The 26934-nt window shown below is 37.6% G+C and overlaps 2 protein-coding genes and 2 non-coding genes across 5 annotated transcripts in view; 3 read left to right on the top strand and 1 right to left on the bottom strand.

Moving 5' to 3' along the window:
- The window catches only part of LOC137491262 (tripartite motif-containing protein 16-like), a 496597-nt gene that overhangs the window by 412535 nt on the left and 57128 nt on the right, over positions 1 to 26934 (top strand). The window lies entirely within an intron of this gene.
- Positions 225 to 4895, top strand: LOC137491259 (uncharacterized). 2 transcript variants are annotated; one of them, XM_068220422.2, is made up of 2 exons: positions 225 to 328; positions 460 to 2946. In XM_068220422.2, exons 1-2 carry the CDS (start codon positions 231 to 233, stop codon positions 1136 to 1138), a joined length of 777 nt encoding a protein of 258 aa, XP_068076523.1. In that variant the 5' UTR covers positions 225 to 230; the 3' UTR covers positions 1139 to 2946. The 2 variants fall into 2 exon arrangements, with proteins under 2 accessions (XP_068076523.1, XP_068076522.1); XM_068220421.2 differs by adding an exon at positions 4326 to 4895 and having other exon boundaries at positions 261 to 1145.
- On the bottom strand, positions 23829 to 23910 carry trnas-gcu (transfer RNA serine (anticodon GCU)). The gene has a single exon. It is a non-coding gene; the product is annotated as a tRNA-Ser (tRNA).
- trnak-uuu (transfer RNA lysine (anticodon UUU)) lies at positions 26339 to 26411 on the top strand. The gene has a single exon. It is a non-coding gene; the product is annotated as a tRNA-Lys (tRNA).

Below are 26934 nucleotides of genomic sequence, written 5' to 3' on the forward strand. Positions count from 1 at the left end.
TTATTTGCTCAGTTATGCCATTTTAGATGCAAAGATGACTTTGTTCATGACAACTTGTTATGACACAAACAAATACAAAACAACCGTTTTTTGCCAAGATCACACAACTTGTCATAAATATAACATAACTATGAATATGATGAGGCCTTATTAAATGTCATGAATGTTATATTGGATTTTTGGAATGTTATATTGAATGTTATATTGGAATGTTTGGAATGTTATATTGAATGTTATATTGGATTCGAGCTACAAAAACCGAGAAGCATCGATGGAGGCGTTGGAGCTGGAGCTGGAAGAAGTGGAGTCCCAGATCCGCGCGCTGGTGGTAAGACGGTCACGGCTACGGGAACGGCTTCTAGCCGTACCTAATGCTAAGGCCGTCTCATCACCTAAGGTACGTGGAAATTACAACCACATCATTCCCTCTACCTCAACCCCGCGTCCTTCTCTGTCCAGGCCCAGCGCACCCGGGGCGCGGCTCAGCCAGGCGTCGTTCACGCCGACACCCGGCTACCACGGCGCCTGGGTGCAGCCGCGCAAGGTGCTTCCCAGATCCCGGGGCAGAACGTCTCCGCCTGTGTTCGAGATCTCCACGGAGAACCGCTTCTCCCCTCTCCGCGAGTCGGGTCCCGATGTGGCCATCATCGGTGACTCGATCGTTCGTCACGTCCGTGCCGCCTCCTCAAAAGGTAATAAAGTACGTACTTTCTGCTTTCCTGGTGCCCGTGTGAAAAATATTTCTACACAGATTCCAACCATCCTGGGCGCTGCCGCGAGCCCTGGTGCCGTTGTCCTCCACGTGGGGACAAACGACACCGGGCTCCGGCAGTCGGAGATCCTGAAGAAGGACTTCAGGAGCCTGATCGAGACGGTTCGACGCACCTCGCCCGCCACGCAGATCATCGTTTCTGGGCCGCTTCCTACCTACCGCCGAGGAAATGAAAGGTTCAGTAGACTTTTAGCTTTGAATGAATGGCTAATAACATGGTGTAAAGAACAGAAATTGCTCTTTGCTAATAACTGGAATCTTTTCTGGGAGCGTCCTAGGCTCTTCCGTCCTGACGGCCTGCACCCCAGTCGAGCCGGAGCTGAACTCCTGTCGGACAACATCTCCAGACTACTTCGCACCATCTGACTAGCAGGTAAAAATTCACAAAATTCACACTATAGCCACCTAGACTCTTGTTCACCCCACTTAAACATCAGTAACGCATATCTGGCGAATCCTATAGAGACTGTGTCTGTTCCTCGTATTATTAGATTAAGAAATAAACGTACTGTGTGCTCCAGGAAAAATCTAGTAAGAATCAAACCAGAAAAACCAGTAGAAAGTGAAAATACAAATTTCGTAAAACTTGGTCTCCTAAACATCAGGTCACTTGCACCTAAAGCACTTATCATTAATGAAATAATAACAGAAAACAATCTTAATGCACTCTGTCTCACTGAAACCTGGCTGAAACAAAATGACTATATTAGCTTAAATGAAGCAACTCCTCCAGGATTCTTATATAAACATGAGGCTCGTCAAACTGGTCGTGGTGGTGGAGTTGCATCAATCTTTAGTGATTTCCTTAATATTAAACAGAGAAACGGACTTATGTTTAGCTCCTTTGAAGTATTATCGCTTAATGTTCAGCTTCCAGATACTATACAAAAACCTATGTTATCTCTCGCTTTAATCACCATATATAGACCCCCAGGACCCTATGTCAAATTTCTAAAAGAATTTTCTGATTTTATTTCTGACTTACTAGTCAAAACTGATAAAATGCTAATTGTAGGTGACTTTAACATCCACATAGATGACGCTAATGATACATTAGGGCTCGCGTTTATGGATTTAATACACTCACTTGGGATAAAGCAAAACGTTGTGGGTCCAACCCATCGCTTAAAGCATACATTAGATCTAATTCTGTCTTATGGAATCGAGGTTATTGACGTAGACATTATACCACAAAGTGATGATATTACAGATCACTACCTCTTACTATATAAGCTATGTTTACCTGAAATCAGCAAACCCGCTCCAATACTCCGCCCTAGTAGAACTATTGTTCCGTCAACTAAAGATGAATTTATAAATAACTTACCTGATCTCTCTCTATTTCGTAATGCACCCGCAAACTCAAATGATCTTGATGTAGTAACCAGCAGTATGGATGCCATCTTTACTAGCACACTAAATACTGTGGCACCCATCAAATTAAAAAAGGCTAGAGAGATTAAAACTATACCATGGTATAATAGTCATACTCGTGCGCTCAAAACAGCAACCCGCGCCCTGGAACGTAAATGGAAAAAAACTAATTTAGAGGTCTTTAGAATTGCGTACAAAGACAGTATGTCCAGCTATAGGAGGGCTCTAAAATCTGCCAGGACCGAGCACCTGCGCAAACTGATAGAAAATAATCATAACAATCCTAGATTTTTATTTAACACCATCTCTAAATTAGCAAATAATCGGTCATCCTTGGAACAAACTACTCCACCGCAAATTAGTAGTGATGACTTCATGAATTTTTTCAGTAATAAAATAGAAGGCTTTAGACAGAAAATAGGAGATGCCAAACTTTCTGCACCGGCTTATACTCCAAATCCTGTAAATATTTCATTAAATCATAATAATAACCTACACTGCTTCAAAATCATAGAACATGAAGAGTTAGTAAAAATTATAAATAGCTCTAAACCAGCTACGTGTATGCTGGACTCAATTCCAACAAAATTACTGAAAGAGCTGCTACCTGCTATAGGAGAACCTCTTCTTAACATTATCAACTCTTCTTTATCTATAGGCCATGTTCCAAACTCTTACAAGCTAGCTGTTATTAAGCCTATTATTAAGAAACCGCAACTAGACACCAACAACTTAGCTAACTATAGGCCTATTTCAAATCTTCCATTTATGTCTAAAATACTAGAAAAAGTTGTTTCCACTCAATTATGCTCTTATCTGCAGACGAACAATATTTTTGAAGTGTTTCAGTCAGGTTTCAGGGCTCATCACAGTACAGAAACTGCATTAGTGAAAATAACCAATGATTTACTCTTAGCTGCTGACCGAGGGTGCGTCTCGCTATTAGTTTTACTCGATCTTAGTGCGGCATTTGACACCATTGACCACAATATCCTCATAAATCGTTTAAAGTCTACAGGTGTCCAGGGACAGGCTCTACAATGGTTTAAGTCATACTTAACTGACCGCTACCAGTTTGTAAATCTTAATGGACAGCCTTCACAAATCTGCCCAGTAAAGTATGGGGTGCCTCAAGGATCAGTTTTAGGCCCTTTACTGTTTACAATTTACATGCTACCTATGGGAGACATTATTAGAAGACATGGGATCAGCTTTCACTGCTATGCAGATGATACTCAATTATATATTTCCACTAAACCTGACGAAACGTCTGAACTTTCTAAACTAACTGAGTGTATCAAAGACATCAAAGACTGGATGACCAACAATTTTCTTCTCTTAAACTCAGACAAAACAGAATTATTACTTATTGGGCCTAAATCTTGCACACAGCAGATCTCGCAACTCAATTTACAATTAGAGGGATACAAAGTTAGCTTTAGCTCTACTATAAAAGATCTGGGTGTCATATTAGACAGCAATCTAACTTTTAAAAACCATATATCCCATGTCACAAAAACTGCCTTCTTTCATCTAAGAAATATCGCTAAATTGCGAAATATGCTATCCATCTCAGATGCAGAAAAGCTAGTCCATGCTTTTATGACTTCGAGACTGGATTACTGTAATGCTCTATTTGCTGGCTGCCCAGCATCCTCTATTAACAAACTTCAATTAGTACAAAATGCAGCAGCCAGAGTTCTGACCAGGTCTAGAAAATATGATCATATAACCCCAATTTTATCCTCCTTACACTGGCTGCCTGTTAAATTTCGTATTGAATTTAAAATATTACTTCTCACCTATAAAGCTCTAAATAATCTAGCTCCTGTTTATCTAACCAACCTTCTGTCTCGCTACGAACCAACTCGCTCCTTAAGATCTCAAAATTCAGGGCTTCTGGTAGTACCTAGAATAGCAAAATCAAGTAAAGGAGGTCGAGCCTTCTCTTTCATGGCTCCTACACTCTGGAATAGCCTTCCTGGTAATGTCCGAGGCTCAGACACACTCTCCCAGTTCAAAACTAGATTAAAGACCTATCTGTTTAGTAAAGCATACACTCAGTGCATCACCTAGCGGGTTCCACACTGGCTTCTACATCTTGCTTATATACACTATGAACAGCAGCTACGCTAATTCTCTTTATTCTCTATTTTCACCTGGGGATACTCATCCCGAGGTCCTCAGATTAGGCGGAGTCACTGATTGGATCCAAGACCAGCGACGTGATGATCCCAAGGATTCCATATCCGGGACCAGGCCATATCCTGAGCTGCTGCTGCGCTGATGGTCGTGGGGAGTGGAGAACATGAGTCTGATTCCAGCGACGCTCCAGGGACAGACGAGTCTTCATTGAGGCCATCTTCCAGCATAAACCACGGCGAATGAAGTTCTGCACAAGACTTTTGGCCAGCGGAGAAATTAAAATGGTCGTGCCCAACTGAGTCTGGTTCTCTCAAGGTTTTTTTTCTTCACTCCCATCAGGTGAAGTTTTTTTTCCCTCTCCGCTGTCGCCACTGCCTCGCATGGTTCAGGATTGGTAGAGCTACGCATCGATGAATTTGCTCTTCAGTGTTTGAACTCTCAGTAATGATTAAATCACACTGAACTGAGCTAAACTGAACTGAACTGAACTTAAAACACTAAAACCTGAACCACACTGTTCCAGTTACTATGACCATTTATGTGAAGCTGCTTTGACACAATCTACATTGTAAAAGCGCTATACAAATAAAGCTGAATTGAATTGAACTGTTATTCGACATCCAACTTTATCTTCGGCGGATCAAGGTAACACAGACTATTGATATTTAAATAGTTCTTTCACTGTTATAGTGAACATTCTACAATTTTCGCAACATCTTTCGACGTGCTGTCAATCAAACGGTTGCTAAATTATTCTGCTTCGGTGAAATGACCACCTAATGATTAATTGGTACTTTAAACAATCGGCCAGATTAAGCAATGGGCATTATGGGAACAGGGGTCCGTCGGCACTTAAAGTTTGCCTGCTCCTCATCACGAGTAAGAGAAGTAGGAATCACGCGAAAGACAAGTAGGGGGCCTACAAGACATTGTGCCCAGGGGCTGCTGAATTACTAATACAGGCCTGTAACCAGTGTATAGGGAACACGCTGGTATTTTGCAACAGCAGTAAAGTGACGGTTACACACCCTTTGATAGTTGCATTGATGTCCTCTATGGTTAGACGTCAAAAGACTTTTTTTTACTGAAAAAAAGTATACATGAGCAATTGTATGCAAATGTCAACTTGCCATAAAAAAAGTTTTACAATGCTTTAAAACTTCTCAAAAATGTATCTATCTGTGTATTCAAACTATTATACTTGATTTAGCAAAGTCACACAAGTGGCAATCTGTCACATCCAAAACAGAGGGAGATCACATCCATAAAGATGGTTTTTCCTCAAAAATATAGACATGTAAAATCAGATCAATCAGTCATCTTTGAACTACAGTGGTCCAACACTTATTTTTTCGATTAGCACCGTTTATGTTGAGTTGTGCAGTTTAATTTGAAGAATTTCTACAAAGTATCTTGTATACTGTAAACTTGCAGACTGTTTCGTCACATCCATAACACATGTTTATTTTTCGAATTTTAAATATAAAAAAATGTTTCCTAATTGACATTTTTCTGCTCCCACAACTCTGTGGCTATTTTCATCCTGAAAAAAAGTATAAAGAGATGTTTCAATATAGTGTTAACATATACTTCATCTGTCAATTTATATTTTGAGATTTTACTACAAATGGCACATCCATAACACTGGAATTGCTCATATATATATATATATAATATATATATATATATATATATATATATATATATATATATATATATATATTGTGGCAGACCTGCCAGTGTGGTTAGCAGCGTCGTCATGGAAACGACTCCCTCACCGAGATCACACCTCATCACGGGCTGATCAGGGGCAGCTGCTGCTCGTTGGGAGGAGAGTATTTAACAGACGCCATCCTCACAGACAACGAGCACGATGACAGCAGGCTACACGCTGAGTTCTCTCCTTCCACTGGGCACCCTGATCGACACTTCACCCTGCACAATCCTTGGACCCTTGGACACAGAATTCCAAAGACGACAGCGCCAACAAAAGCAAAACCGAAAGCGCCAACGACGACAGCGAAAACGAAAAAGACCCGGCAACAAAAGATCCGACAAAAGACCCAACGACAGCGCCGACAGACCCAACGATGATAGCGCCAACGATGACATCGACAACTGTGTCAACGATGCAAGCGCCAACGACGACAGTTATAAAGAGAGCGACAAGGACAGTGACAACATAGTCTCGCAGGCACCTGCTTTGCCAATGCTAGATGCCAAAAGAAAGCGGGATGAAGAGGAGCTGGACTATCTCCTGCAGAAATTTTGGGCCAAAAAAACTAATTGCAGGGAAAAGCTTGATGAAAGGCAACAAGCCATTTTTTGCTTAATGGCGACAGAGCTGAACATAAAACGTGAGTAAGCCCTGTGTAAGATTTCCAAAAGTCAGATTGCATGATACTGAAAATAAAACACCTTATATCTCTTTCAGACAGGACCAACATTAAGATTAATGCGCTGAAAATAATCCAACAAGGTGTTTGCAAAGGCGTGAGGCCGAAGAACTGGAGTCCCCCTGGAATAAAACACAGTTTTATACAATACATAGTAAAAAAATCTAAACTTATGTGGAAAAAAACCTGCAAGATTAACACTTGAGAACATTATTATTTTTTATTTATTTATTTTTTATAAAAGTGTAGTTTAGATTTGTTTTAACATTTGCATGCTGTTCTCTCTCTCTCACACGCACGCACACACACACACACACACACACACCAAACATTCTAGTGTCATGTAAGAGGCAAATAACAAACTAAAACAAATGTGTTAAGCACATATATTTATATGCAAAACCTAATGCATTTCTATCTGACTTATACATCTACATCCTACAACATCTAGAGTAACATGTTCAGAGTAAGAGCAACTGTGAGGGAGATGCCATTCATCACAAGGCTGAGGGTCCACACAGCAACAAGCTGAACAGTCATCCTCTCTTTCTATTACAGCAAGCATCAACCAGATTTACACAATGGCTTGCCTTCTGCCCATCAGTAAAAGCTTAAACTAAAGATTAAAGAGTAGATTATGAAGCTAAATTTACTCATGTAAAAAAATATATATAAACACAAACTGAACATAATTTATGTTGTTGACTGCAGCAATATAAAGTTGTCAATATAATAAACATTCATTTTCAATTAATTATTGTAAACAAATAACAGAACAATTTGAGCAAACATTTGCTCTGCACTAATGTAAACATAAAAAAACTTTAAACACTTGCACTGCACTAATGTAAATATGCAGCTTTTATGGTGTAGAATTATGTGATGGTTACCTTTATCAAATGTACCACCTCTGCCTTCTAGCAAAAATCAGGCAGGCAACTTCAGTCAGACCCCCGGTGATGCTCAATGCAAAATGCATTTGTTTCAAGTAACAAAAATGTAACGAAGGGGATACCACCTCCAACTAATTTTTAACAAGGAAAACACAAAACTATGTAAATATAAGTAACTAGACATTTGCATGGCAGTTATGTAAAAAAAATACATTCAGACATTTCCGCTGCAGCATAAAGATAATTTTTTTTTTGACACGTGTAAAACTGACACAATTTTAAACAAAGTTGTGTGAGAGTTTTGTTCAAATCTGTAGTCATCTTGACAGGTAAAAGTAAAAAAAGAAAAAAAGGTCAGCTTCCCCTGAAACAATTTGATGTTATTGTAGATGAGCTGGATCATCATGTCATCCAGAGTATAAATAACCTTTCACTCAAACTATGCAGCTTATCTGACTTCATTATCGACCTGAAATGCTGATCTCTCCTTTCACTCCACCCTTATAGGACAGTGAGAAATAACCCATAGTTAGTAACGTTCATACGTATGGATATTGACGACACAATGTACACACACACACACACACATGTAAAAAGATAAACAGATGGATGGATGGATGGAAATGATACAGGTATATAACAGAAATGAGCTCATTCTATGAATATTAATAATCAACAATAACGTTTTTATTCTTAATTATTAATATTCTGGCTTAAGCTTTAGTCAATTTGGTCAAACAAACATATGATTGTATATGATCCTGCCCGCTCAACCGAGCGGACTCTCAGATTATGAATATTAATTATCAACAATAACGAATTAATATTAATCAGTAACATTCTGGAATAATTTATTGTTAACTTGACCAAACAAACATAACCAGAGCCGCCGCTCTTCCGAGCGGACACGGTAATAATCTATTTATTTAGAAAAGGGAATTATTACTACTTCTTGTAAAGTAGATTAATCATTCATAAGTTTTAATCAACTCATAACAGCTAGGCAGGGGAATCTGTCTTTCAGTGACTTTTTCTGTGAGGCAAACAATACAATTCATTTGATTATAATGGGATTTATAGACTAGTCAGACGGATAACAAACAAACGCACGAACATACATTAAACATAGAACAAAAGGTAAACCACGTGAAGATAGACTATACGGGTCTATAGAACATGTAACAAACAGAGTGAGATAGCAAAGCGCAGAAATAGAGATTTCAGATAAAGAGTGGCAAAATATCTTTCAGTTCCACACGCACCATTAAGGATCACCAAGATTATAAAAAACACCTTTTTGATAAAAGGGGCACAGCTTATCCGCATAACTAAAAATACCTGGACTTTAATGTCTGGAGGTCTCTCTCTTTATGCGAGTCTCTTCTTTGTCTGATGATTCCGGTGCTGTCCTTCTTGATGCGTGGAGTTTGCAATACAGGTTGGAGGAATGCGATCACAACTTTAAACTGAGTTTATTTTGCCGGAAAATAAGAAAACGTGGGTTCGGAGCCGCTAGACCCCTTAACGGGGTGGTCTCCTTGAGCGGTTATTTGTTCAGGCATTCTGCCATGAGTCTGGGGAGGGGCAGCTTTTAAGGTTAAGCTCTGTGGCCCTGCCCTCTCAACATGCTCTATCAATGATTTCAGGGCAACGTTCAAGCGGGACACTTCCTTTATCTCGAGGCTGCTCATATGCAAATTTGAGTGTCCGTCTAAAGCATGCGGAGAGGCATTAATTCAGAGTATTATGGCCTGTTTCCACTGAGTGGTACGATTTGGTTTGGTACGTTTTTATGGCCGTTTCCACTGTCAAAAGGCATACCGAACCAAACCGTACTGTACCACTTTTTCGGGACTCTTTCGAAAGGGTCCCAAACTGCAGAAAGGGTCCCAAAAGGTGGAGCTACACACGCAGCTCAACGCTATTGGTTTACAGAGATACGTCATTCGTAGACGCAACAAGCCAGAATGTAAACAAAGGACCCACCATGTTTGAAATACACAGCGAGAGATTACAGCGGAATTATATATACATATGCAGCCATATTCGATCCTGCAAACAAACCCTGTCGTCATCATGATAAACAGCCACAAAGCCATGGAGAAGAGCGGATTTACCCTGTGCCGCATAGTTTTTTACGAGCCAGTCTGAAGCCCGAGTGGTTTCTTTATCTTCCTTGCTTTCGCCGCGCGTCTCTATCTAAAATAATAAACTTCTTGAGCTGATGATAATAACATGCACTTGATTATTGACAAGCTTTTGGAAACCCGATCCTGTGAGAAATTGACAAACGAGAGTGACATTCAGAAAGAAAAAGGACAAACGCGAGAGTGGGGCGCGGAAAAAAAGGCGAAGCCAAGGAGCACGTGATTTCTGCAGCAAATGTGAACAAACTGCATTGTTTTAATCTTTATTATCACCCTTTGGACTAATATGAACTGGGAATGATGGAATGACTCTATAACAGAGGCTTCATGTGCTGCTGAAGATTACACTTCCAGATGAGAGGTTTGCTCTGACTGTACGCTATACTTTGTGCTGTTTTGAACCTAATTAAGGACGAAATGTCTGCTTTGTGTAGTTCTTCTGTAGTTGGTAACATATCGGAGACTGTAAGGGTCTGTATGTGTTCATATATGTTCATTTATTTATTTATTTATTTAATATAATTACAGATTTTACAGTAGGCTATTTTGCACTGTCATTGATCTGCAGTTATAATCAACTCCTGTTTATAGAAAAGTTTGTAATAAACATTTAAACACAAGCATTTATGTGTGTAAAGCATCTATTTTGTGAGAAGTGCTTTTCATTTGATATGTGAACGACCTGTGCAGCTTTATTGTAGACATTTTCTTGAGCGAAAATGATGTTGACTGAAACTGTCATACACCACGCCCACCAAAAGGGTACCCTTGGTAGTGGAAAAGCAAGCCTGATAAAGGTTACCCGTACCGACCCGAACCGTACCATACTGTACCAGTCAGAGGAAACGAGCCATTAAAGAATGTAAGCAGTGCAAGTTATTATCATGCTCTATGCATCATGTGTTGTAAAATGTCAACAGCATCTCATCGGTACCAGACATGGACAGGTACATCAACAATAAAAGTACATAAAAAAAAAGTACAACATAATTCCCACACTTAAATTGTTTATGCTCTAAAAAGGCCTAAATGAACCAAGCATACAGGTTATAAGATGTATAAGGTTGTACAGGTAGGAAAGGTCAGAAATGAGATACAAGGTTTGCAAGCATAACATTTTAGTTTTGTGCTGGTCCCTGATTTCTCAGCCCAATTTCTTTTTTTGGACAAGTGTCCTTGTGAGTGCGGGGGTGTGTGTGTGTGTGTTTGGGCAGGAATGTCTTTGAAGCTCCCGGCCTATCTCTCTGGGTGGCTCTGGATAACGAAAGGTGTCACGGATACCCAGACTTCATGGAGCCAAGAGTCGTAAAGCCCACGCAAGATACTCCTTGATAAAAACAATAAGTAATTTTATCTGTGGACTGTACGCTACAGGTAATTAAAAATCAATTTGAACTGTGAGAAACCGACACGGCTAGCATTTAATTGTTTTTTTCATATATAGCATAATATTAACAACCTCAAAATGATCGAAGTAACTCGAAATGTAACATTTTAACCCCCTACATTGTTTAAGGCATTATCATGAACAATATATGGGTCTGAAATCGCCGGTAAGACTGACAGCAACAGAGCACCACCAAGTAACTTCATTAACTGTAATAATGTCTCATATGCTAATATGATTTCTCCACTTTGACTTTCCAAAGAATCCTGCCTGAAGTCATATTAAAATGGTCAAGGTCCGAATGTGTGAATATAAAAACCAACTTGACCTCAGTGGAAAGGTGCCCGTTTTCCAAAATTAAATCGGCAACAAACAACCAAACTGCGTTTTCAGCGACAGATTACAAAGTTTGTGAGCTACGCGGGCGATCTGTTTTACCAAAAAGTTTGGGCAAAATCTCATTTTATCAATTTAAAAGTTCAAAACAATTGTTTTACTTACCGAAATCAAATTACCTCAGGTCGACACGGTGGGCGGAGTCAATGGATTTGATTGACAGCCTGAACGAGATTTACTAACAAGTTTTTTTTTTTCAATGTTTTTGCCTAATCTATATTTGTTAAACAGACTGCCGTAAAAGGTGATCCACAGCATTGATTTATTCATGTAAAAAAAAAAAAAAAGGGATGTCCTAGAGAACACAACACAGAATATTTTAATTGAGACCAAAGTTTTGCAGGATGTTTTGATGCTGACTGCGACCACCAGAGACCAACACAAGATGAGCAAGATCCAGGGTCTCAAAATCAATTCATGGAGGGCCGCAGCTCTGCACCGTTTTGCTCCCTCCCCAATCTAACACAGCTAATGCAAACAATCAAAAGTGTTCACAGTTTTGAATTATTTGGATCAGCTGTGATTTAGTTTGGGCTGGAGCATGAGTTTTGTTTATTTATTTATTTATTTTTTTACTTATGATTTGCTGTCTTTTCCTTCTGCTTTTCCCTTGTACTTGGATTTGTGGGCCAAAGTGGCTGCAGGAGGTCGTCCAGCTCTTTACTCCTCTTTCTTTTGGCATCCGGAATAGACAAAGCAGGTGCCTGCTAGGCTATGTTGTCACCATCCTTGTTGCCGTCTCTGTCGTCGGTGGAGCTTTCATCGTTGGTGCTGACGGTTGCCTCTGTCGCTAACCCTTGCACTTAAGTTTCTCCATTTGCCTGCCCTGGTCTGTGATGGTGGATTTTCAGAGGTCCTGGATTTGACTACCTTGGCCAGGAAGTCCTCCTGCTTCTCAGGGGGTTCTTTGAGTGTCCTTTTAATGTAATGAGCTTCGTTTTGTTGGTGTCGCTTGGGTCATGCGAAACACAGAAAAGGTGAGAATTATCATCAAGTTGCTTCATTTTCTAATGTCAAAGTCGTTTTATTTTTTCTCTCTCTACATTGCAGTGTTAATTTTTCTGTTTCCTACTTTTTGCTTGCAGAATCCTGCCACCTGATTCCAATCTGCGCAGCTAATTTCCTTTGACGTATAGACGTGAGGGGCTTGTGGCTTTATTGGATTTTTTTTATTTTGGACCCCCATATCCGGACATACTTTTATTTTGCATTATTAAGTTGCATATTTTCTTAATAACAAAAACCAATGCTCGCCTCATGGCGATCAGAAAGATGACTTAGAAATGTGTTTGTCTCATAATTCTTGGCATGCTTGATGCTAGGATCAAAGGGTGTGTGTGTGCTTGTCACTTAAAACGTCACAAAACAGCGTATTCCCTATAAACTGGTACAGTGCCCATTGGTCAGTCATTTCACTAAATTACGGTAAGAGCGATTTAACCTACTCCGTTACACATTGATAATTTCTGTTCTTCGTTTTGATAAACTTACTCTTAATATTGTATTACTTAAAGCTTTACTTGCATCTCTTGTTTGAGATATATATATATATATATATATATATATATATATATATATACCCCTTTTTTATAACTTAGTTTTTATTTTTATTTTTTTAGGAACGTAACCAGTGGGAACAAAACAAGCAAATAAAAAAATACCCATATACATAAATATACATAATTGTATAGGCAAATACATCCATTCAACACATGTATATCCATGTTCACACATATGAATAAAAATATTAAATTAACCTCAAAATAAATAAATATAAAATAAATTATAATAAAAGGTTGCCAAACATATTTTCACAATGATACATAACCTATGGAATTATGTAAATGTTCAGTTATAATTATATTGTCGTTGAGGAGAAAAAGTCAGCCATTTACTCCATTTCTTTTCAAAGGTTTCTAATTGTAATCCAAGTGCATGTGTCATTTTTCCATTTCCTTAACTTCTGCTATAATTTCGAACCATTCATCTAGTTGGTGGCTCTTCTTTATACCATTTCCGGGTTATAGCTTTTTTACTTGTTGGCAAAAATATCTTAAATAGATATTTATTTTCCTTTTTAAGATTAATAGGGGAATCTCCTAGATAAAGTACTTCAAATGATCTAGGAATATAAAGATAAAAAATATCATAGATGGTGGAGTGCACCATTTCCCAAAAACTATCAATTCTTGAGCACTGCCAGAATATATGCGCATGATGTGCCTCTTTTACTCCGCAGTTCCTCCAACAAGGATGAGTAGTCCCAGATTGTAATGTTTTAATTTTGGGTGTAATTAAAAAAAATAAATAAATAAAAATAAAAAAAAGTTTCCAACAAAACTCGCGCCACATTCTTGAGCTTGTTGAGGTGTGTGGGACAGCACATATTTTAACCCATTGGTCTTAATTTAGTATAATGCCTACTTCATTTTCCAATTTTAATCTTATATAGTCTGTTGAGAGTCCTCTAGAATTACTTATTGCTCTATATAATTTAGAAATTTTTTTAGTCATACTTTTCTTGTATGTCTGTACAAAAATCTGAACAAGCTGGTTGTTCAAGTCCTCATCCTGTATTTATTTTATTTAATAGTCCAGCAACTGTAAAGATCTAAATACATCTTGCTTTAGAAGACCAAACTTATCTTTTAAAGTTTGGAAGCATTCCATTCTGCCATCTTTTATAATTGTACAAAATGAAGAGATTCCTAAATATACCCATCGTTTAAATCTATTATCCATAGTTCCAGGTTTGAAATCAGAGTCATGCTCCACCCAATTCAAGATTTTAATTTGTTTTTCCAAATGAAGTTCCTTCACCACTGTATACCAAGTTTTCAGAGTAAACTCTGTTAGTGGGTTAAGATACTGGATCTTCGTCTGGAAATTAGTTTTTTTTTTTTTTTTACCTATTAATGCTTGAATTGGTATTTCCTGAATTTTGCTCTCTATTTCCTTCCATCTTGTTTCTACTTCAAAAACACACCAACATGCCAAGGGTCTTAATTGTGCTGCATAATAATAATAATAATAATAATCTTTGAAATTATAATAATTTTGCCCTGTAATGTCAGACAGGGCAGAACAAGACGTCGCACAGGACTTCTTCTTTTGTTTTTATTTGGCGGATCGCACCAGTTCTTGTGCATTACCCCCACCTGCCTGTGACCTGATTCAGAGACTCTACTGTTCCCATTATAATCCCTTCCCCTAACCTAGTGAGAGAGTTCGTATCCGCCAGCACCGCGTCTCCAGTTCCTCTGACTTCTGCTCACTTCTCCCACTATGTCAGGTTCAGAAAATAACCCCCTCCCTACCTTAAACTTTATAAATCTGCATTAAAGTAATTCTACTAATGAAATCTTATTAATCAGTCCTGTATCTTTTAAAAATCTAAACAATGTAGTGTACTTAATATGCCTTCCTACCTCAGGATTTAATAAAAATTTCAATGCGAACTCATAATCTCTTTCTTGACTTCTTCCTTATTTATACCACTCACAACTTCCCATAACTCTCTTCTTTCTTCATTATACCGCTCACAATGCATGATCACATGTTCAACAGATTCATTTTTCCCCACACTCATAGACCTGTTCTGTGCTTTGCCATTACCTTCAATGTACTGTTAGGTCCAGTATGCCCAATTCTTAGTCTGGATAAAATAGTATCCTCTTTCCTTTTGAGTGCCTCGCTTTACCCACTTTTAGCTGAATATTGTACATTTGTCTTCTATTCTTTGCTGCTTCCCAATGGAACTGTCATTTCCCCATTATTTGTTTCTTTTTTTTGCTTTAACTTTACTTCTACTGTAATTCACTTCCATTCCTATATTCTCTTCTATAGTAGCTTGCTTTGTCATTTTATCTGCTTCTTCGTTTCCTTGTAATCCCACATGAGCTGGCACCCAGATGAACACTACCTTTACTCTCTCCTTCTAATTTATACAACTCGTGTAATACTTCAATTACTAAATCTTGCCTACAATCTGAATGTTTTGCTTCAATGCTTATAAAAGGAGCAGAACTGCAATCTGAGCAGACTAAAACTCTTAATTCCCACATCTTTCACCCATTGTAAAGCTAAACTTATTGCCAACATTTCCCCTGTATATACACTGCTAATTTGTTTGGAATCCTTTTTTTTTTTTTTATATTGAACTTCGGAATTACATATGCTATTCCTAGCTGGTCATTATCTGGATTTTTTGATGCATCTGAATAAACATGTACCATATCTCCGTATTGTTCCATTAAATATTTCCTTACATACATTTCCTCCAATTCTCCCATTCCCTCTTTTTGTCTATTTTCTAACATTTTTAAATCCACTACTGGTTGAGGGAGAACCCAGAGAAGTACAGCAGGTATAATCAGTCTGGGAGATATACTTTACCCTTTAATGTTCACTTCCTCTACTAAATGTTCCACTATCCACCCAAAACTGTTACATTCACTTTTTCCATACTCGCAGCATTTCTGTAAAACCTTAGTTGTAGGGTGAGACTCCTCCTGCCCCATTAGATTAACCCAATAAACTGCCGTTTACCGTTTCCTCCTTAAATTAAGAGGCATTTCTCCTACTTTGACTTGTGCTGACACAGGTGATATTAGGATCGCCCCGCAACAAATCCTTAATGCCTGAGCCTGTTTTCTTTCTAACTTCTCTAGATGAGTCTTTGCTGCTGAACTGTACACTACACAGCCGTAATCCAACACTGATCTAATCAGTGTAATATATATAGTTTGTAAAGCCAATCTGTCTGCCCCGCAGACCTGCCCAGCTACACATCTCATGTTCAGAATCTTTTTGCATTTATCTTCCATCCTTTTAATATGTTCATTTCATACAAGTCTATGATCTAGCCACATACCTAAAAATCTTACTTTTGATACCTGTTCTAGCTGTTGATTATATAACCTTAACTTCAAATTTGTTCCTTTACTTTTTTTAAACAAGACCACTTGCGTTTTTTCCACTGAAAACTTGAAACGCCATTTAAATGACCACTCTTCAACCTTATGTCTTTTGCATTTTCCTCTCAATATAATCTATATTTCTTCCACTAAACCACAAAGCTCCATCATCCGCAAACAAGGACCTACTTATCCCCTTATCTACCTTCTCAAATACATCATTAATCATTTTAATGAAAAGCAACGGGCTTATGACACTCCCTTGAGGAGTACCATTCTCTGTCAATTGTTTGAGTTAGAAATTCTCCTACTTTTACCTTAATTGATCTCTTGCAAAAAATCTTTAGCCCAATTAAACATTCTCCCTTCTACTCCCATTTTTCCAGTTTTATTAACAGTCCATCACGCCATACCATATCATAGGCCTTTTCAATATCAAAAAATACTGCTCCCACTGATTCTTTATTCATTAATGCTTTTCTTATATCTGTCTCTTATATCTGTTTGTTTTTCTTTCTTTAGAAATACATGCTATGATGTTTTATACTTCCAAAATAAATTGTCAACATCCACAATTCCCTGAGCAAGTTATAGCAATTTATTTCAATGTTATTCCAAGGCGTTTTTCAATGGGGGAAAAAAATGCATTTATTTACTGACAATGTATGTGCCCAAAAGTTCTGGGAATAAACTAAACAGAAAAAAAATGTTACAAAATAACAGAACACTGAAGCAAATTTGACTTTTTCCAAATAATATATTTTCAGTTACTATAAACACCACTTATAATGAACAAATAAAAAAAATAAGAAAATAAATAATGCGTCAAAGTCCAAATAAACATGGTGTAAATCCTCAGTAAAAATAGATATAAATATTTACTATACTATAAATAGTTACATAACTAAACTTGATTCGATATGGACCATCCTTAGGTTTTATCGGGTTTTATGTGCCAGCATGGATATGGTTGTCTGTGGAAATGGATATGGATATGGTTGTCTGCAATGCAGACAAACAGCCGCACCTTCATTTGCGTCTTTTGAAAACAGCAAAAGCAGCACTTCGTCTTTGCTGTGTCACTGTTTTGTCATGTTTCTGTGCTGCTGTGCATGCAAAAATACTTAGTATAAGAATTATTTCATGCAAAACTTTTTTTTTTTGCGTTTTATTTAGCTGCGCGTAAATGTACAGCCTATCTTTCATTTTGTGTTGTTCAAAAAGCTCATTGTTGGTTCACAAAGCGAAACCTATGCTTATTGGTTGTGATATAGCAAGTTTGAACCAATCTGGGCATGGAGGAGGGACAATGCATCAATGTATCATGTCTGGTTTGTCCAGAGACACAGTGACGAGCGTTTCTTTGTTAAATCAGCGTTGTCAAATTTTGATGACGTAACCGCACTGATTCCGGAGCCTCTGGAAGTCCACGAATGTAATGTGAAACAGATTCTCTTCTTTATGCCAATCTTTGAATTGTATCAATCAGATCAGCAGATTAAAAGTTATTAAACATTTAAGAGCAATACTTATTTTTAGCTGCGGGCAGCTGTCTCTGTCTTTAAGGGTTAATTGGAATTATTAAAGTTTCTTTCCAACTCTTTGGCAAAATACCTTCTCTCCATACCTTATTGTAAAAATCTAACATAATACTCAAAGCCTTGTCACTTAAATGTTTAATCATAGTGTAACTTACTTTATCTAAACCAGGTGAAGATTCTTTTACTCTGTTTATAACTCTTTTTAGTTCTGCCATTTCCAGCGGAACATCCAAAACACTGCCCGTTTCTTCTTTCCGTTGCTTTATCATAGGATTACTTGATAACACCTCCTCCCTGATCCTTACTTTATCCAAATTTCTAGAGGACTTTCCTTTGGTGAATGCTTCTCTTAGCATCATAGCCTTTTCTCTGTCATTCACCGCCATCACGTTTCCTTCTTTGAGCACAGGAATTTCCACATCTTTTCTAATTCCTCTCATTTTTTAAAATCATATTACATATTTCCTCTAATGGTGTACTTCTTCCTATTTTGTTACAAAATTCCTTCCAGTATTCTTTTTTGTTTTCATTAATACTCTCCTAACTTCTGCTTGAACAGCTTTATATTCTATTAAACTTTAAAAGTTATGTGAATTTCTCAATTTTTTTAAATCCCTTACTTTTTCTTTTTATGACTTCTCAGCATTTCTCATTCCACCAAGGCACTATCTTCCTCTCCCTTCCCCTTAACTCTTTAGAATATATTGTTCTGCTGTCTCCATAATTACTGCTACTATTCTGTTGTTTATTTCATCATTGTCAGATATCTCCATTTTATCCAGTGTTTTTAACCCGTCTTCACTAACTGACATAAATTCTTCCCAGTGTGCTTTTACATAAATCCATTTCCCACCAATCTTTGCACAAGACTGAGTGTGTGAGCTGCTTTTATGAGTGAGTGTGGTTCATCAGTGTGATGTGCTGCAGGTGTGTGTGGCAATTAGTGCTTGTGCATGACGTCATGGTTAGAAGTCTGGTGATGGTGACCTCTGCTGGCCAGCGAGGGGAATGACTGGGACCGAGACAGTGACATTACAGGTCAGCTGCATCTTGTGTTAACCATACTCCTAAGTATTTAAGGGAGTTTAGTTTCCAATTAATATTTAATTTATGTTGAAGTTTATTGTTCAATATAATTGTAGCCAAATTATAAAATTTGAGTTTTTTGTATATTTAATTTGTACCCAGAGAGTTCTCCAAACCTTTTAAGAACAAGAAGAAGACTAGAAAGTGATTCATCTGGATTGGAGAGATATAGTAGCACATCATCCGCATATAGAGCAATTTTATGGTCTACCTTATTAATGTTAATCCCCCCAATTGATTTTTCTTCTCTAATTGCCTGGGCTAGAGGTTCAATGTACATGGCAAACATCAGGGGAGAGAGGGGACAACCCTGCCTAGTTCCTTTTTCTAGTTTTATCTTTTTTAAAAGACATCCATTTATTTTTATCCTAGCCTCTGGGTTTAAATATATACATTGAAAGCTTCTAACTGTATTTTCTGTAAATACAAATCTATATTAAACATTAAATAATTATTCCCAATTTACACAGTCAAAAGCTTTCTCTGCATCTAGGCTAACTAAAATTGCTTTAATGTGATCTTTTTTAATTTGTCGTATTGCGTGAAGTGTCCTTCTTATTTTATCTTGAGTCTTCTAATAAAACCTGTTTGATCTATGTCTATCAAATCTAGTAAAAATGTTTCAAGTCTCTTGGCTAAAATAGAGAAAAATAATTTATAGTCTACATTTAAAACAGACACAGGTCTAAATGACCTACAAAGAGTTTTATCCTTCCCCTCTTTAGGTATGACTGAGATAATTGCTTCCCTCCTGAAGGGGGAATTTCTGCCTCTTTAAGTGTCTAATTAAATGATGATATAAGAAGAGGGGATATCTCTTTTTTAAATGTTTTGAACCATTCAGAAGGTCATTGCTGGGTGTTTTATTATTTTTAAGATTATTTATAGCTTTATCCAATTCATCCTCTGTAATTTCTTTTGTTAGGAGACTATTTTGTTCTCGTCCAATACAGGGAAGATCAAGAGAATCCAAAAAAGCTTTAAATTATGTATTATTTACCTGTGTCTGTTGTGAGTATAAAGATTTACCATTGGTTTCAAATGCCTCTTTAATTTTATCCAGACTATACAATATTTTTTCTGAGTTGGGGCATTTTTCTTATGAAAAAAGATTTTGTTGTTGTTTTTCATATCCAGTTTCCATGCTAGCCTTTTTGTTGCTTTTGGTCCCGTTTCATAAATGGTTTGCCTTAAGAATTTTTATATTTTCTCTATGTCCTCTCTATAAATCTAATTTTATTTTTTATATTTTTGATGTTCTGTTAATTGCTTTAATTCATCTTCAAGACTCCTAAATCGAAGTTCTTTTATCTTCTTAAGGGTTGCTGTAATAGAAATGATTTTGCCTCGTAATACAACTTTAGCTGCATCCCATAAGATTATAGGACTAACTTCCCCATTATCACTATTCTCTATGTATAATTCAATTTCTGATTTAATTTGGGCCACTACTTCTGTTTTCCCTAGTATACTTGTATTTAGCCTCCATATTTTATCAGCTTTTCTGTCATTCAAATTTAAAGTGAGGTATAATGTTGCATGATCTGATACATCGGCTGCTTTCATTTCACATTCTTTTACCCTGTGTCTGTCCCTGCTAAACATAAAAAAAATATTCAATCCTTCTGTAAACTGCATGGGGTGAAGAATAATAGGAGTATTCTCGTTTTGAGGGGTAAAGATCTCTCCAAACATCTAATACACCAAGATCTTTTAATGAATTCTTAAAACTTCTTAACTGAGTCGTTTTAATTCTTTTATTATTGGAAGTGTCCTTTTGTTGGTTATGAACTATATTGAAATCACCTCCACATATTGTTAATCCCTTAGTCTCCATAGCCAAAAGGTTGATAATTGTATTGGACAGCGTTTTACTGCCAGAGGGTGCATATACATTTGCTAAAGTGATTAATTGTTCATTTAGTTTTCCCTGAAGCAAAATATATCTGCCTTCTTTATCTGATATCTCTTTTAGCAATTCAAAATTATGTATTGATATTGAAACTCCCCTTTTATTATTTTTCCTAAAAGAGCTATAGAAAGTTTGTGTATATCCAAATTTTTTAAGTTTATTATGTTCAGATGGGGAAAGGTGTGTTTCTTGCAAGAATATGATTTTTTTCATGTTTCATTTTGGCTATAAACTTACTCCTCTTAATTGGATTATTTAACCCATTTACATTTAAAGATGCAATTTTAACATATCTCTGCATGGTAATTTCGGAAAGTTAAGTTGGCAACCTTTAGAACTAACAAAAATGATAATAAAACTAAACAAAGAACCAGGAAAATTGGCTTCCAAAGTTGTGGGCCACGTTTGACCCAGCAAAACCCAGCTGAAGTCCTGGGGAGAGGGATTTATTCCTGCCTCTTGCAGGGGTCCCTCATTTAGATGAGAAAAATTATTGTCTAACATACCAATCTAATCACTTGTCCCTGTTCTTTTTTTTTCTTTTTAACTCAGATTATTAACTTAAGTAAATATTATTTTAAACAAAATGATTTCTAAAGCCCCTCGAGGATTCCAACCAACTAGGAATCATGAGGATTGTTCAAATACAAAATGAAACATATTCAGTCCAGAACGACGTATTTTTTACCTTTTACATGACTCGACAAGAACACATATTCAAACAAATTGTAGAATGGTTAGAGTTCAAGTATTTCAGCCGAAGTAAGTTTGCACTCATAAAGTAGTCTGAAATATCGTTATTTGTAAGTTATGTATCGTAACAGTGCCTCCGCATACCTCCTTAACGTTAACAGTCAGCGGTGTTTCTCAACAGTTAATCTTCATTCGGTGTTTGTCTCTGAAAGCTCTTCAATCTTTCCCGAACACGATCAGGAGCGATCCGTCCAGCTCTTAGCCACTGGGTACGGTGTGTCAGTCTTTCTTACCATCGACACCGGGGGTCTTTGGATACCTGCTGCTTCATCGTCAGATCCACCGTATATCCTCTCTTATTCAAGTCTTTCGTAGCTTCAGCCACGCTTTCGTAAAGTTGTGGTGCTGTCTCCCAGTGTATTCGCATCTTGGCTGGGTAGGGCGTCTGAAATCGGATTTTGTTCTCCTTAAGGACTTTTTTCACTTCTTTATATTCCTTCAGTTTTCCATTAATCTCCATGGGGAAATCGTGCGCAAAGAAAATCGGCTTGCCATCGTGTTGCGTTTCTTTTGCCCAGGCAGCTTGCAAGATCTTATCTTTAGTGCTGTACTGCAGGAAATTGACTATAATCGATCTTGAAGTATTATTATTTTGAGGTCTAGGACCGAGAGATCTGTGCACTCTCTGTACCTGCAGGTCTAAATCGGAGTCCAGTGAGAGCTCAGTTTTTAGCAAAGACGTGATGAAATTAATCATGGACGTCCCTTCTGCTCCTTCTTTAATACCGTATATTCGGATATTACTTTTGTCGTGATCGGCCCTCAAGATCTGTGACCTTATTCTGCATCATTTTTTGCTCTTTCAAGGTGTGCAGTAAGGTGTCTTTTAGTTCAAGGTTTGCCGACTCGAGTTTAGTTTATTCGCTCCTCTGCTTCATTCAGTCTTGTGCCATGTGACTGAATATCTTCGGTGATGTCTTCTAGCTTCTAGTTTATGTCGCTTTTCAGTTTGTCTACTTCTGTTTTCATATCCTTTTTAAACTCTTCTTTGAATTGGCTAAATTCTTTTCTTAAATCTGTCTTCAGTTCGGAGATATCTCTGCTGAGTGCTCTCACTGCTCGCAAAGTTTTGGCGCCATGTTCTTTCTCAGGTAGGCCTAACTTGTCATTATCATTCCTCGTCTCCTTTTCCTCCTCGCTTAATTTTGGCTTTGAATTCCCCTTTTTAGGTTTTGCCCCATTCATTTTGAAGTCATCAAGCGCAAAGCTCACTTGAATTGGTAAAAGTATAAGGGCTTTTTGAACAACTTTGACCAGGAGAGTACGTTCTATGCTGCCATCCTACCGCTCACCCAACCGGAAGTCCTGGACTATGGCATTTATGTATGTATTTGCAACTATTTTCAGTAAAGGTGACATTAAATTTTGCAACAACATCCTTCAAAACGCTGAGAGGGTTCGAGTAAAAGAACTTCCAAGGAAGCACCAGGCTCTGTCAAATGCCAGAGCACACGAGCGACAAGGATGGGATTCGAACCCACGTGTACAGAGCACAATGGATTAGCAGTCCATTGCCTTAACCACCTCTTCAAATATTTTCCTTTTTTGTCTGGTGGAGGCTGGACTGTGGCACATATTTGTAAATGTATGTTTCTGCAACTATTTTCGGTAAGATGACTTTCAGTTTTGCCATATGAACGACAGAGCATATGAACGACAAGAATGGGATTCAATAGATTCAGCCACCTCGTCATGTATGTACTCACTTTCCTGATGGGGGCTGGACTATGGCATTTCTGTATGTATTTGCAGCTATTTTTAGTAAAGATGACTTTAAATTTTGCAACAACATCCTTCAAAACGCTAAGAGGGTGAGAGTAAAACACCTGTCACGAAAGCACCGGCCTCTTTCAAACACCAGAACATATAATCGACAAGGATGGAATTCAAACCCACGCATGCAGAGCCCAATGGATTAGTAGTCCATCGCCTTAACCACTCGGCCAACTTGTCATGTATAAAGCCATTTTCCTGATGGGGACTGGACTATGGCATTTATGTATGTGTTTGCAGCTATTTTCAGTAAAGATGACATTAAATTTTGCAATAACATCCTTCAAAAGACCTTCCACGGAAGCACCAGGCTCTCTCAAACGCCAGAGTATACAAGCGACGAGGATGGGATTCGAACCCACGCGTGCAGAGCACAATGGATTAGCAGTCCATCGCCTTAACCACTCGGCCACCTCGTCACGTATTTTCCCTCTTCTCTGGTGGAGGCTGGACTGTGGCACATATTTTTATATGTATGTTACTGCAACTATTTTTCGGTAAGATGACTTTCAGTTTTACCATATGAACGATGGAGCATATGAACAGTAAGAAAGGGATTCAATGGACTCGGCCACCTCGTCATGTATGTACTCACTTTACTGATGGGGGCTGGACTATGGCATTTCTGTATCTATTTGCAGCTATTTTCAGTAAAGATGACATAAAATTTTGCAACAACATCCATCAAAAACGATAAGAGGGTGCAAGTAAAACAGCTTCCACGGAAGCACCGGCCTCTTTCAAACTCCAGAACAAATGAGCAACAAGGATGGCAAATGCCAACTGACCCAGCTGAGGCTTGAACCAGCGTTTTTCTTGCTGTAAGGCGATTGTGCTACCCACTGTGGCATAGCGTCACCAACATTGAAATGAAATGTTAGATTTTATATTGTTGAAAAAGAGATCAATATTAAAAAATGTCTATATTAAATGTGAAATATATTTATTTGTTTACATGTAGTCAGTGAAACACTTTTCAGTGTTATTAAACTCATCTGGTCATCGTCTGTTTCTTTTAAAGTCTTTAAATTTAATATTAAGCCTTGAAGGGCAAATACTTAATTAAATTTATAGGGCATATAATTCAATGAATATGATTCAATAATTCATGTAAAGCATAAAATGTCATAAATATTAACATATTAATTAGATAAAACTAACATCTGCACTGGAAAAAAATATATATATTTAGCCCAGCTTTGTAAGCTCAATTTGAACAAAAAAAATATTCATCCTAAAACATGAAATAAATGTTATAGAAACCAAAATTTTACTTTCTCAAGTATTAACATATTGTTACAACACCAACTTATACATTTTTTATTGTATTTCTTGAAAAGTAAAGCTTCAATGAATGATTTGGCAGATAGAACCTCATAATTCCAAGTAGAAAATGACTTTTCAGAATGAGAAGGTTCTATCTGCATTTTCTGTGTTTTTTTACTCCAATTTGTAAGTGCAAAGTAACTTTGTCATGACAGAGACCCTAAGGGTTCTCTAAAAGCAAATGATCAATGTATGAAAGAGAAATGCTACACACATGTTGTTTGATATATGGAATGCAAAAACTTTTAAGCTCAATATCTCAAAATCATTAAGTACACAGATAGAACCTTATAATTCTAAGGTGACGATTTGCCAAACCTATTTTACACAATCTCATTTTGCTTAATAAACAGTTTTGTCTTAAAATGTAATCAAAATTCTCTAAAACTGGACTTTTCCACCAAGCTCTCAAATTTTGCCTTATTTTCTTCTTTTCGATATTGGAATATAAACTTTTCCAGTACTCTTCTGCTTTGGGTGTTACAAACACGTCTTTAGATAAGCAAGAATAAAACATTTTCAGTATACCATCTTTAAAAGCATATTGATTTTCTTTAAAGTTAATCACCCTTCCTTCATCGCTGTGCATTTCCAATTTATTTTCTATCATTTCTTTCCATTCTTTTGGTGTTGTTAAATTGATTTTCAATAACTCTTTTAGTATATTTTCATAGTTTTCTATTATTGTACCTATTATTACTTGCGCCTGTACATAACAAGGTATCACTTCATATAAAATATCTTTAATTTGCTTAATTCCTACATTAAACCATTTCTTATAAAAAATAGTATTATTCCCTTCTTTAATGTACTCATTTAAAAACAGCGGTTGCTTTAAAATCTCTTCTTTACTAAAAGTAAAATCAATATGCTTTCTAAAATCTCCCCATGCTTTGATAACCTCTTTATAGAATTCTGGCACTTTATTCATCATATTCTCTTTGGGTTTCATCCATAATATATATTCCTGTATTTCCCCACATTTATTTAAAAAATATCTTTATTCCTCCCACACTAAATTCCTTGTTTCATTTTCATTTTTACCAGCCCTTATACCTAAAATTTTCATATCGATTTTCTCCTCTTTAAATTAGATTTTTTCTGGTAAAACATTTATTTTTCCCATTCTCATGTATTTAGGATTCGATATGAGCAACAGGACCTTTGATGCCAGCATACTGTGTAGATAAGCATTGATCAAGTCACGCTTCTAAGGCATGGAAGGAATCTTTTCAATTGTTAAGTCTACATTCATTGCCACAACTACAGATAGACCTTCTGCAGTTGTCATCGATCTATTTAATGTCTCCTACATGACATGGAGTCCAAACTATTGTGTTGTACTGACGTCTACACCTACAACAACCATTAACCCAAACCTCACAGTAAACTGTTGTGTTTTAGCAACATCTACACCAACCATAAACCTAAACCCCACCTCACGGTAAACTTTTGTGAGCCGTAAAGTTCTGCGCCCACCACAACCCTACACTTTGCCTGCTTGTAAAGCCAAGCCATGGAGCCTGGATAGCTCAGTTGGTAGAGCATCACACTTTTAATGTGAGGGTCCAGGGTTCAAGTCCCTGTTTGGGCGTGTAAGGCTCTTTTTGTGGAGCCACAGCTTATGCCGTTGAGCTATCGCTTGCCGAAAGATTTATCTGCATGCACAACAAGTGTACTAGACATGAGGACATGGCAGTCTTGTAGTCGTGGCTGAGTGGTTAAGGCGATGGACTCTAAATCCATTGGGGTCTCCCCGCGCAGGTTCGAACCCTGCCGACTACGTCCAGGCAGTGCGCAGGATTTAGTTTGCGACATTCCATGATTGTTTGCAACTCCATTGTTTCTTGGGAAAAGGGTTGTGCTGGAAGGGAAAAGCACCAAAAATAAAATGGCAGCGCATGCTAACTGACTGCTCTGGGGGCCTTCCATTTTTAAAGACATATGACAGAGAGTGAAGGGCCAGTGGCTTTCCCGTAGCTCGTCGTGATCGTATAGTGGTTAGTACTCTGCGTTGTGGCCGCAGCAACTCCGGGTCACGGCAGGTTTTTCAAGGTGACATTGGCATTGCACTCTGTGTTGCCATCCGTAATCTCCAACCTCCTTTTAGTGCAGGC

This window comes from Danio rerio, chromosome 4 (assembly GCF_049306965.1).
Source record: "Danio rerio strain Tuebingen ecotype United States chromosome 4, GRCz12tu, whole genome shotgun sequence".
NCBI classification, from domain to species: Eukaryota; Metazoa; Chordata; class Actinopteri; order Cypriniformes; family Danionidae; genus Danio; species Danio rerio.

Coding starts and splice junctions, on each gene's coding strand:
- LOC137491259 (XM_068220421.2), top strand. CDS start 272: ATGGAGGCGTTGGAGCTGGAGCTGGAAGAAGTGGAGTCCCAGATCCGC.